At 33.9% G+C, this 11808-nt stretch overlaps 1 protein-coding gene across 6 annotated transcripts; it reads left to right on the forward strand.

Moving 5' to 3' along the window:
* Window positions 1-5356: 5356 nt before the first annotated feature.
* On the forward strand, window positions 5357-11509 carry LOC107813762 (putative WD repeat-containing protein C2A9.03). Of its 6 annotated transcripts, none has more exons than XM_075229162.1 (10): window positions 5357-5528; window positions 6827-6951; window positions 7321-7488; window positions 7597-7683; window positions 8505-8639; window positions 8964-9074; window positions 9217-9308; window positions 9391-9496; window positions 10295-10381; window positions 10811-11509. In XM_075229162.1, exons 2-10 carry the CDS (start codon window positions 6829-6831, stop codon window positions 11222-11224), a joined length of 1323 nt encoding a protein of 440 aa, XP_075085263.1. In that variant the 5' UTR covers window positions 5357-5528; window positions 6827-6828; the 3' UTR covers window positions 11225-11509. The 6 variants fall into 6 exon arrangements, with proteins under 6 accessions (XP_075085263.1, XP_075085267.1, XP_075085264.1 ...); XM_075229163.1 differs by having other exon boundaries at window positions 5467-5718; XM_075229161.1 differs by lacking the exon at window positions 5357-5528 and adding an exon at window positions 5981-6155.
* The last annotated feature ends 299 nt before the right edge of the window (window positions 11510-11808 follow it).

Raw genomic sequence — 11808 nt, forward strand, 5'->3', positions numbered from 1 at the left:
CACTTTTTGTTGTTGAGTTGCCTTCTTATGATATCTGATGGTTTGAGTTGTTTGAACATTCTTTTCTGGTATAAACTGCATTATGCTTAATGGAATTGGGTCTTGACAAATACAAGTTTTTTTTACTGCATTTTACAGAAAATCACGTACCATGTCATAGCTTTTCAATCGATCATCTAGGTATCCACGGCACAACCCTACCCACAACTACAACTACTGGCGAAAGACTTAGCTCCCGTTTCGCCATAGATTTTGTCAATTGTTTTCCAATATTTTTTTTTTGATAAATACCTGTTTGTTTATAGATTTTATTCATATTTTGGCAAATTTCAAAATCCCAAAACCAGCTTAAGAGCTGTTCAAAAATTGCCCTAAACTTTTGTTTTTCAAAGAAAAGTTCACTTTATGTTATTATGACCCAACTAATCCATATCTACCCATTTTTTCCTCATTAAACTCACGCGGCTTTGCCACTCTATAGACGGAAGAAAACGTTCGCCAAAGTTGTTGTGCCAATCTGTGGCAATCCACCGCAAAGACAAAATTTGAAGGTAATTTGCTAAAATCTGCTAATGTTTGTATAAATTTTCTTCAGATTTGTTTCGTTTGTTTTGTATGAATTTTCTTCAGATTTGTTTAGCTTGTTTTGTATGAATTTTTTTTAGAGTTGTTGGGTATTTTTTATAGTTTTTAAAACTTATGGGTATAAGTCACATTTCATGTTTTTTCAAAAAAAAAAGAAAGTGAAACACGTTTTGAAAAATTATGTCTAAAGAGATTTTCATCTTCAAACTAAACTTCATCCAAATCAGATTTTTAAAATAAATTTGAGAATCTATGATCAAACGTTAGTTTAGATTAAGGGCGCTACTGAAAGCATTTTTTTAGGTCTTGTAATAGCGAGATGTAAGCCCCGAAAGCCTTTCGGCAGGGCGAGCAACCCTTAAACCAAAAATGTGATTGTGCAAATAAGTACAAGTTAGGCTTGCTAGAACGTCATACCGTTCTATATGCCAATCTCGATCTGGATTTCGAATTTTAATTCCTCGGACTTCACACATAGCTGAAGGTTGAACAGTGACTACCTACCCTTTACCATTGGATAGATCTTACTAGGGTTTTTGTCCGTCGGTACAGTACGGTATTTAGACATTTTATTCGATTTCGTAAAATGCTATACCAATACCGTACCTAATTAAATTCGGTAAGATTCGATTTTTCTCCTTTAGATTTCGATTTATTCGGTTCGGTAACTTCGATTTATTCGGTTTGAATTATTCTTTCCCATTGGCTAGATCTTACTTATGTAATTCTTTCCCATTGGCTAGATCTTACTTATGTAATTCTTGTACATTGGCCTCGAATTTTCCACTAAAAAGTACTTTAACAAAGAGATTCTTGCTGTAACATAAAGTCTAGCAGCAACAAAATACCTTGACCAAGAAATACATACATAAAAAAGTGACGGCCTAATGATGTAAATATTCCATTATCTAGCAGTCCCGAATGTGGGATCAATCATATCATATCACACATTAAGATGGCAATATGTGTTATAGTATTATTGAAAGATGTATATATGTGGGGATAGAGAAAAGACTACTCATGACTCGTGATGTCTTAGCTAGAGCTTATCTGGCCAACATATTTTGTTTTGATAAGTATGGTTGGTAGCCCCTAGGGGTGGCTGTTGGGTCGGGTAAAAAACGAGTAATAAAAAAATGGATAAATTATCCGATCCGACCCATATTTAATACGGATAAAAAATAGGTTAATCGACGGATAATATGAGTCTATGACTTCTTGAATATGATCATTTTTTAGAGAATTCTTAGTTTTCCAAACTTGAGGAACCCTCAATTTGAGGCTTTACAAATATAAAAGTTAAACTCATTAGTTATAAATTGGTTATCCATTTTCAAAATGAATAATATGGTTCTTATCTATATTTGACCCGTTTTAAAAAAATTTATTATCCAACCCATTTTTAATGAATAATATGGATGATTAATTATTTTCTTTTAACCATTTTACCACCCTTAGCCCCTAACAAAAGTTTAATAGGGATGAGACGAATCGATAATGGTACAAGTGTCATAATTGTGGCATAGGTTACAAGATACACGTCTAAAGAAAAAATGGTCAAATTTGTTGCTGTACTATATGAAATTGAGTAATTTTGCTTTTGGTTAAACTTTCTGATATGATATTAGCTTCCCTAAGAAAAAGTCTCATTTTTTGTTCTCGACATTAAAGCCAACCTCAGGATATTTTAAATCAGAGCTAAAGGTCGAGGAATAAATTTGGACATTTTCTCTCTAAGTACATACGTGGAATCCGCACTAGGGAGTTGGGTTGACGATAAACAAATATAAGACGATTTGCTAATTAACAATAAAAGAGTATAAATAGATCAATAGTACATGAATAAATTGGGACGTTTTCTCATGTTTAAATTAAATTAGAGGTAATAATCATGTACTATTTGTTTTACCTAACTTGGTTTGTCGTTTTCAGGCCATAGATAAGCATCAAAATGTCCATTTTATCAATAGCTGTTTTAATTTCCCTGGCAGCTTCGACCAATTTTAGTTTGAAATGTTCCATACATTAAACGTGTATATATTGTTTTCGTTTATAGTGACAGTGTTTAAATCAGTAAGCCTGTAATTATGAAAATAATTAATTTTTTTTATTTTTAATAGTTAACATGGAAGGAGGAAAAACTCATTACAGTATTAATAAACAAGTCATATAATTCGAACTCGTAATGTACACCTCTTGACTCTCAATTCAAAATTGATGAAATCTCGCTATAAAATGTCAGGATAATTCATGCATACCATGCGTTGTCGTTAACTAAACTATATAACGTCAAGATAATAAAAATATGCAATATATTTAACTAATTAACTACACAAAGGAATTTAATATCGAGTATATTATATTTAAAACAATTAAATTGTCGTCTATATTATATTGCCATTTCATAGTATGACCAGCTGTAAGAATGTTTGTCAATCAATACAACTCAACATTAATTATCCTTTCACTATCCAAGTTTTCATTTTCGATTCTTATATATCTACAACAATCTCTAGAATTAGTCAATTACTTCTTTGGTTAGCTAGCTTATTACACCTACCAATAGTCCTTTTACCCCTTCTAAGTTTTTTTCTTTTTTCTTTAGCGTCCAAGATATATGAGAAGGGTAATAAAAATATGATTGCAGGCACATGCTCCACCAGCTCCATGATCCGCATCTCATACATGTGTACATAGAGCAAAACGGGTAGCAGATAGGTTAGCCAAGCAAGGTTGTACGATGGAGTACTCAACACCAACTATTTTTGTCTCACCACCCATTTTTGTTATCGAACAACTAAGAGCAGATCAATCAGACGCTACAACTCTCCAGAAAGTACCATCCGCTCAAGTATGGCAATCTATCAGGCTTGACACTCAAACACCACTTTTTGATTCACATCCGGCGAACTTGTTGGCAACAGACATTCACCCTCTGCAACATGGTGATGCAGGAGTTACTATAGTAGAAACTCCCTTTTTGTAATGATCCTTTGGATCAACACTCCACAATAGATGTTCTAACAGTTCTACTAGTAGTATTTGTAGTATTAGTACTTTGGTGCATCCCCAACACCAACCTTTCTGTACGAATGCATCTTTATAATTAATATAAGCTTATCTTTCCTACCAAAAAATGTATGTAATTGTAAATCTCTCTATTTTTTTTTGTCCTTATCCTATTTTGTTATTTGTGCCTTGTGTTTGTTATTCATGTCATGCCATTTTTGAATAGCCGCCATTTGGTGCACACTCATTTCATAATTTTGGGTAGAACTCTTAGGACGAATCTTTATAATTGTAATCATCGGCAATCTTTCAATCGAAAATAAAAGATAAATTTAAAATTTAAATTTTATGAGTTCGATTTCAGAATTTTACCATAATTTATTTGATTTACTAAATTCGATGTAGAGCTTAAATTGAGTACTTATTCTCATAATATAGTTGCATCCTTTAATGCTCGATGTCCTCAATTAGTGTTGATCGAGTCATTTGGACTCATATACCAACGTATTATGACTTTTCTCCCTCTTTTCTAACTTTTGTTTTTGAAAATAACCTTATAGGGACAAAGTCTTATATACTATACAAAATATTATTATGTATATTATGATTATCCTTTGACCCAAAAGAATATACAAAATGACAAAGTTGGTGTTGGTGCTTCAAATATTTATTTAATTCTTTTTAAATAGAAAATATTTTGCAAGTTTTCTTTTCAATATCTTCTTTGTTCCATTGAAGAATTTCCTGGTTAAAATTCCCTTTTAATAGATTTGTCCAATATTCTAGTTCTAATTCTGCAATAATTCAAAGGAAATAAAAAAAGTCAAAAAGTACACATAAAGAAAAAGAGTAGTAAGAAATGGAGAAAATTGCAAAAATGATCGTCTTCCTTTTGGGGTAGGTTTAAAATAAACTTTTTAAATATACGTACGAGGTGCAATTTTGTAAAAAAATGAGCAATTTTAGTTTTCATTAAATATTTAACAAAGATCGAACATGAGCTCATATTTTAAGGTGCAATTTTGCAATCTTTGCTTTTTTTGGGTCTATTTTCTGGCGTCTGATGCAAATCTATTTTCTGGCGTCTGGTGTAGTTTCCCTTAATTTGGTCTATTTATGATATCTAGAGCCATTTTGGTGTTTTAATTTTTGAAATTTGACGGAACTTATTATTTTTCATTAATTTGCATTAAATCTAACAGCTAGAGCTTATTAAATATATGACAAGGACCATTTTGTCATTTTCTGATAAGAAAGGTAAAGTAAAAAGGTGATTCTTAGAGTCGGTTTATAACTAACAACACAGTATAATCTCACTAGTGAGGTCTGAGGAGGGTAGTGTATACGCAGACCTTGCCCCTATCCTGGGACAGAGAGGCTGTATGCAGACCTTAGAGTCCGTTTGGGCATAAGAATATTTTCTCTTTTCTTAGAATTTTATTTTTTCAAAATCAGTGTTTAGGCGTAAAATTTTTAATTTTTACTTGAAGACGAATTTTAGAATTTTTCGAAAATTTAAAAAATTTCAAAAAGTTATTTTTTAAATTTTTTACTCAGACCATTCACAAAACTTAAAAAATAATCCAAAATTATATTTATGTGCAAACATAATTTTAATTTTCAAATAACATTTTGAAGTGAATTTATTTTTTCACTTTTGTTTTTTTCAATTTTACAATTCTTATGTCCAAACGCCCACTTACTCCATCTTGATACCCGGGCGCGTGCATTTATATCTTACAAAAATTATAACCCCAAATTCCAAGACATGTGTAGCATCATATCATAGCTACAAACCAGACGTAGAAGCTATCATTCAATCTGCACATTCACATTTGTAGAACAAAAACAAAAAAGCTTAAGCCTCTTGCATATATACATTTGGGTATTTTTGAAAAAGCTGTTTTCACCCTGAGAAAAAAGAAGATTTTCTGGTTAGTTTTTGCAACTCTCTTTTGCTATCCTTTGTGTGTGTGTGTGTGTGTGGGGGTTAGAAGCTATCATTCAACCTGCACATTGACATTGCACAACAACAAGTAGAAGAAGAAGTGAAAAAAGGCTCATTTTTCCTTGCATATCAAGTGCCTGGTTATTCTTGAAAAAGAAAAAAAAAACAATTTTCTGGTTAGTTCTTGCAACTTTTTTTATGTTTTTTTTTGTAAGTGCTGTGGTTATGCAAAGAATATATCTTTTACTATTTCTTTGTTTGCTGTTGTAATATTTTCAAGCTCATTTTTCCTTGCATACCAAGTTCCAACATCTGGTTATTCTTGAAAAAAATGACAATTTTCTGGTTAGTTCTTGCAACTATCTTTTTATGGCCTTTTTTGTAAGTGCTGTACTTATGCAAAGATTATATAAATCTTTTACTATTTCTTTGACTGTTGTAATCTCAGCATTACACATACTGCACATACGCATTTCACAACAAAAACAAGAAGAAGAAGCTGGAAAAAACAATACTACCATTTTTCCTACAAAAGTGCCTCTTACATAAATATACATCTGGGTATTTTGAAAAAAGCTGTTTTATCCCAAAAAAACAAAAAGAAAATTTTCTGGTTAGTTCTTGCAAAACTCTCTTTTGCCGCCTCCTTTTTTTTTTTTTTGGGTGTGTGTACTCTTCTCATGCAAAGATTATCTTTTACTATTTCTTTGTTTATTGTAATAATAGTTTCTTGGGTTTATGCAGTTATCTGCAATAATCTCAGCATTAATTCTTATGCACAGGTTCCAAGAATTAGTTTTTACTATTTTATTGTTTGTTGTAATATTTTTGTTGGTTTGTGGATTTATATTAGCAATAGTAATCTCAGCATTAAAGCTTTGAATGTTGTTTAGTATGAGGAGCTGTTGTGGGTAATTCAAGAATGATTTTTTTTATTTTTGTTTAATTTTGTTGTGAAATGATTTTCTGGGATTTGCTATTTATGGCAACACATAGGTAATTATACTAGTAAAATTGATGATAGTCACAGCATTATGTTCATCAATGGTATTTCAGTTTTAGGAGTTTCTTGGTAATTAAAATGAAAGTTTTTCTTTTTTGTTATTTGGGAACTTATTCTGGCTAGTGGTTTTTTGGGGTAGGAGATGTTAAACTTTTTTCATTGATTTGCTTATTTGGATTTTTTGAGTGCATTTTTTTGATTAAGTTTTTTAATATCCCCCCTTTCTTTCTTTGTTCTTTTTGGGGCAACCTTTAATCTGCAATTTTTATCTATTTTTCAAGGCATGTCTCTTGAAAGGGTTGACCAATTGGATTACATGGCGGACGACAGAGAGGTGACTGATTCAGCCGATGAATTTGAGGGCGAATTCTATAACGAGGAGACAAATCTTGATGACTATGATATGGTTAGTAAAATATAGTAACTTGATTCACTTCTCCTCCTCTATTGAATTTTGCCTTGTTCTTCGTTTGTTCCTATTCATTTTAGGCTAGACGTTCTTGTTGATAATTATGTTATCATGGAGCAGCCAAAGGTCCATGGTTTGAAAATGCTCCTCTTTTGAAAATTTCCAACAGCCAAGACTCGAGAACTAGTGTAGTTTTACTGGATTTTATCTAGTCAGGTTTCTTTGTCGTTTGTCCAATTTGTTTGGCCAAGTCAAATTTACCTATTTTTCTGATGGATCACTTATTGTCTGGTTCTAAATTATCATCATCAATTTTTATACCCCTTTTGTATTTTGAGTTACCTGGAACTCTTGATATTTTGTTAGCCAACAAAAGTGACTGATACATCGGCTGCACAAGCAAGAAAAGGGAAGGATATACAAGGTATTCCGTGGGAGAGGTTGAATGTAACCAGGCAAAGTTATAGATTGACAAGGCTCGAACAGTATAGAAATTATGAGAACATTCCTTTGTCGGGGGAAGCTGTCGATAAGGTTTTTGCACTGCAATTTTTTAGTTTAAAGAATTCCATTTGGGTCAATTCGTTGCGACCACAGTAAAATTCTCATCTTTGCTGGTCAGTTACGTGATTGCATTTTCAGGAATGCGAACAAGTGGAGAAGGGTGCCAACTACTACGAATTCTTTTATAATGCAAGATCCGTTAAGCCTACAATCCTCCATTTTCAGGTCCGCTTTATTCTGCAGATTCCGCCTACACTAGAATAATTTGTGTTTTACTCACTTACTTAAAGTTGACCTGCCAAATGTCTAAAATGTTGAATTCCTAATGCTACAGCAGAGACTTCTTTCGGACTCCTTTTGTGACAATCGGCATACTACTACAACTACGGCTCAGTCCCAACCAAGTTGGGACCAGCTATACGAATCACTTCGCCGACCACATCACTCTATTTAAACTCGTCTTATGTCAATATTATGCAAATAAAAACAAAAAGTATCATAAGTTATGTATATTTTCTAAACATATAAATCTATGAAAGGCTAAACCACTCCTAGAAAGCATAGGACACATAGTAAAAGTGCTAACGTCAAAAACATATTCTCAACTAATATATATCGCATTTATAGAACTTTTTCTTTCATTGTGTCCTATCTTTTGCTAAGACAACTTCCTTCCATGTGATTTTAGGTCTACCTCGTCCTCTTTTTGGCACTTCCGCTCAACGACCCGGTTTTTTTGTGTTCTGTTTTTCTTTTCCCTTTCATATTGAAATAAATAAAAACACAAGGCATATTTTTGTTCCTCCAGTAATAAACAAAAATCATTATGTTGCCAAATGAATTATCTCTAGTTTTTTGATTCATGTCAATTTTCTTATCTTGTAAGTAGTGAGATACCATATGTGATGTTATTTGGGGGTATCTCTTAATTACATTTTCAAAGTTTGGATTTGTTCTGTGATCTTTGCCTATGGCCTTTTTTTTTTGGTGTGGTCAATTTGCTGAGTGGCGGTCTTTTAATGACTTCTTTTGCCTCTTGTTTGCAGCTAAGGAACTTGGTGTGGGCAACTTCAAAGCATGACGTGTATATGATTTCGAACTATTCACTTATGCATTGGTCATCCATTTCTCGCAACCTCTCAGAAGTTATCAACTTCTCTGGACACATAACACCGACGGAGGTAATTGAAAAGTATTTAATGATGGTCCCCTACTTTAGTTTCTGCTACGCTCTTGCTTCTTTTTTCCTCCTCTTAGGCGTGACATAGCTTGGAAAATGACTCTTGTGTTCATATATGCATTTTCAGTTCTCTGATTTCTTGGCTTTGTGGTGGGTATTGATAGAAGTATCCTGCACCATTCCCTGCCACAAAACAGGGGGCAAAAAGAAAGAAGTTCCACTTGAATTTTTCCACTTTAACATTTTTCTCTTTGCTTCATATGGATATAACTATTTCTTCTCTTGTTTATGTTTTACCTATTCTTTTTTGTTGTTGGACCTCTAGAAACACGCAGGAAGTTTGTTAGAGGGTCTGACACAAACCCAAATCAGCACGATGGCAGTGAAGAACCGTTTTGTGGTTGCTGGTGGCTTCCAAGGAGAACTCATTTGTAAGGTCAGTGCATCTCTTAATCACAGGAAAAAGCTGATGTGATGTTGGTGAATTCTTAGTTAAAAAAAGAAGTTCCTTTCCGCTAAACTTTGTTTTTTTTGTTGTTGTGGTATTTGCTTAACTTTGCTTTCAAATAATATTGCAGAGTTTGGACAAGCCGGGAGTCAGCTTCTGTGCAAGGACCACTTATGAGGATAATGCTATCACAAATGCCATTGAGATATATGAAAGCGTCAGGTAGAGTGTGAATGTCACAATCAGTTGTTGAGCTAGTTTAAAAAATTTCAACTGATGAAAGTAAAGTTCAAACATTTTACAGTGGTGGGCCTCGTTTTATGGCATCCAACAACGACTGTGGTGTGAGAGAGTACGACATGGAGAAGTTTCAGCAAATGAATCACTTCCGCTTCCCTTGGCCAGTGAATGTAAGTCTTTTTATGTGCTTTTACTGCTATTTTTGTTCTTCCCCTTTCTTTGCTCCTTTTTTTTGACTTCTTTTCATTAGTTACTACTTACCACAGTATTATTTGGTTGTTCGTGAAGTAATAATACGATTTGTTATATAAGTGAATTGTCATTGTAGTCCTCCTCCTCCCCTTCATCATATCATTATCTATTGTGTTGGCGGGAAAGAGTAACTTCATGAATTTCTAGTATAAGGCCTTTTCTTAATTAAATGAAATTCTAGCATGAGGCTTAAGATTGCAAAAAACACTAGGTAATTTCTTCTCAAGGTGGGCAAAGTTACCTGTGCTGGTGGGTAAGAGCAGGTACTCGGTGGAATTAGTCGAGGTGCACACAAGCTGGCCCGAACACCAAGAAAGAAAATATCCACTAGAGGGATGAACTGGCGTGTAGATAGTGGAAACACATAAGCTGTTGTCCGCTATCAAGAAGTTCCATCAACCTTCTACTAGTTTCTTCAGATCTAGTATGAGATTTTGTTATTGGTAGGCGAGGATTTAGTTCTTTGGGCTCAGGACCTAGTCCATCATCCAGTTTGAATTGCATTTCCTCTGAGGTTTTCGGATACGAAAGTAATAAGTGGGGATATTCATTATATGTCCAAATTGCTAGTTCACATTCGCTTCAATTTTCATCTGGATTAAAAAAATTCTTTCTTCCTGTCTACATGCTTTATGTTGCACAAATATTTCGATACTGGTCAAAACTGCATCCTTCAGGAGCTCATGTATTTATAATTTCACTGGTAATTAATGCAGCACACCTCGATGAGCCCAGATAGCAAGCTTTTTACTGTTGTTGGTGATGATCTAAATGGTTTACTTGTTGATTCCCGCAATGGAAAGGTATTTTAAATTTTTAGTCATTACCTTCTACATCAGATGGAATGCGATTTTTTTGTTATGTAAATACATAATGTCAGTTTCTTAGTTCAGAAGCGCACTCTGAAGCATGTTAGGTCGTTATTGTTACTGCACTTATGATGAGGTGATTATTTGGCTAAAGTATTCCGGAAAATAATTTGCAAAGAGTTGCGGTGTGCTTTTGTTTCTTGTATTTTCTCATATAGATCTTTCTCGTGGGAGCAAAACGCGTTTGAACTCGGTCTTTATTGATCCATAATTGTTCTCCATTGCACTATAAGTCTTAAAGTTTGTGAATTTTAGACTATTATTTTTGCTCGAAGATGTCTAATTCTCCTCCATATTTTTGTTTTTGATGATGACTTTTCCATTTGCTGAACTTACAATTGAACTTCTTTGTTACTGTATCAGACGGTGGCCTCAATTGCGGGTCATTTAGACTACTCTTTTGCTTCTGCATGGCACCCAGATGGCCGTACATTTGCCACTGGCAATCAAGATAAGACCTGTCGGATTTGGGACTTGAGAAACCTGTCCTCGTCTATGGCCATTTTGAAGGGAAACATGGGTGCTGCGCGATCTATCCGTTTCTCATCCGATGGACGGTTCCTGGTAGTGGCTGAACCTGCAGATTTTGTCCACATTTATAGTACCGAGTCAGATTACAAGAAACGTCAGGAAATTGATATTTTTGGTGAGATATCAGGGGTATCTCTGAGTCCGGATGATGAGTCTCTTTACATTGGAATCTGGGATCGAACGTATGCAAGCTTGCTAGAATACCACCGAAGGCGTTCTTGTAGATATTTCGATGTGTTCACATAATTCTTCAACGATTTAGGAAAAAATGGGTTCTGCAGTTTATTCACATCAAGCCCAAATATTTTGCGCAAATTAGTTCAAGGCATATGGTACCAGTTTTTGATCTTGGCATGCTATGTATAGTTTCCTTAAGAGCAAGCTTTGTTTCTGCTTATATACAACCTCTCTGATGTACCATTTTGCTTCTGTTGTACTTTTACTTGGTTTAAAAGAGAAAAAAGAACAACATATTGCTGTAAGTGGTACAGGAATACTAAAGTTAGTGATAAGGAAAAAGATGTCACAAAAGATGCAATGTTTCTTGGTTGCTTCTTGATCTTTAGAGATACTTTATTGTATGTTTTAGGATAGATCAATTAGTTTCAGACTTTCACATTCAAAAGCTTGAAATCAAAGCTCAGTTGGCTGCAAAAGGATCTCCGGGCTTTGGTTTAGTGGTAATAGTACAACTTGTGATACGTGGATTAGACGCATGTTATATGTTCTAACTCTCCCACATGACAAAAGCTTGATATTTAAGTAGATAAGCGTAAAGGTTGGTTCATTATCACCAAAATTTGAATCGTGTAATTAATAATTTGGTTTGA

Source organism: Nicotiana tabacum, chromosome 14, assembly GCF_000715075.1.
Source record: "Nicotiana tabacum cultivar K326 chromosome 14, ASM71507v2, whole genome shotgun sequence".
Lineage (NCBI taxonomy): Eukaryota > Viridiplantae > Streptophyta > Magnoliopsida > Solanales > Solanaceae > Nicotiana > Nicotiana tabacum.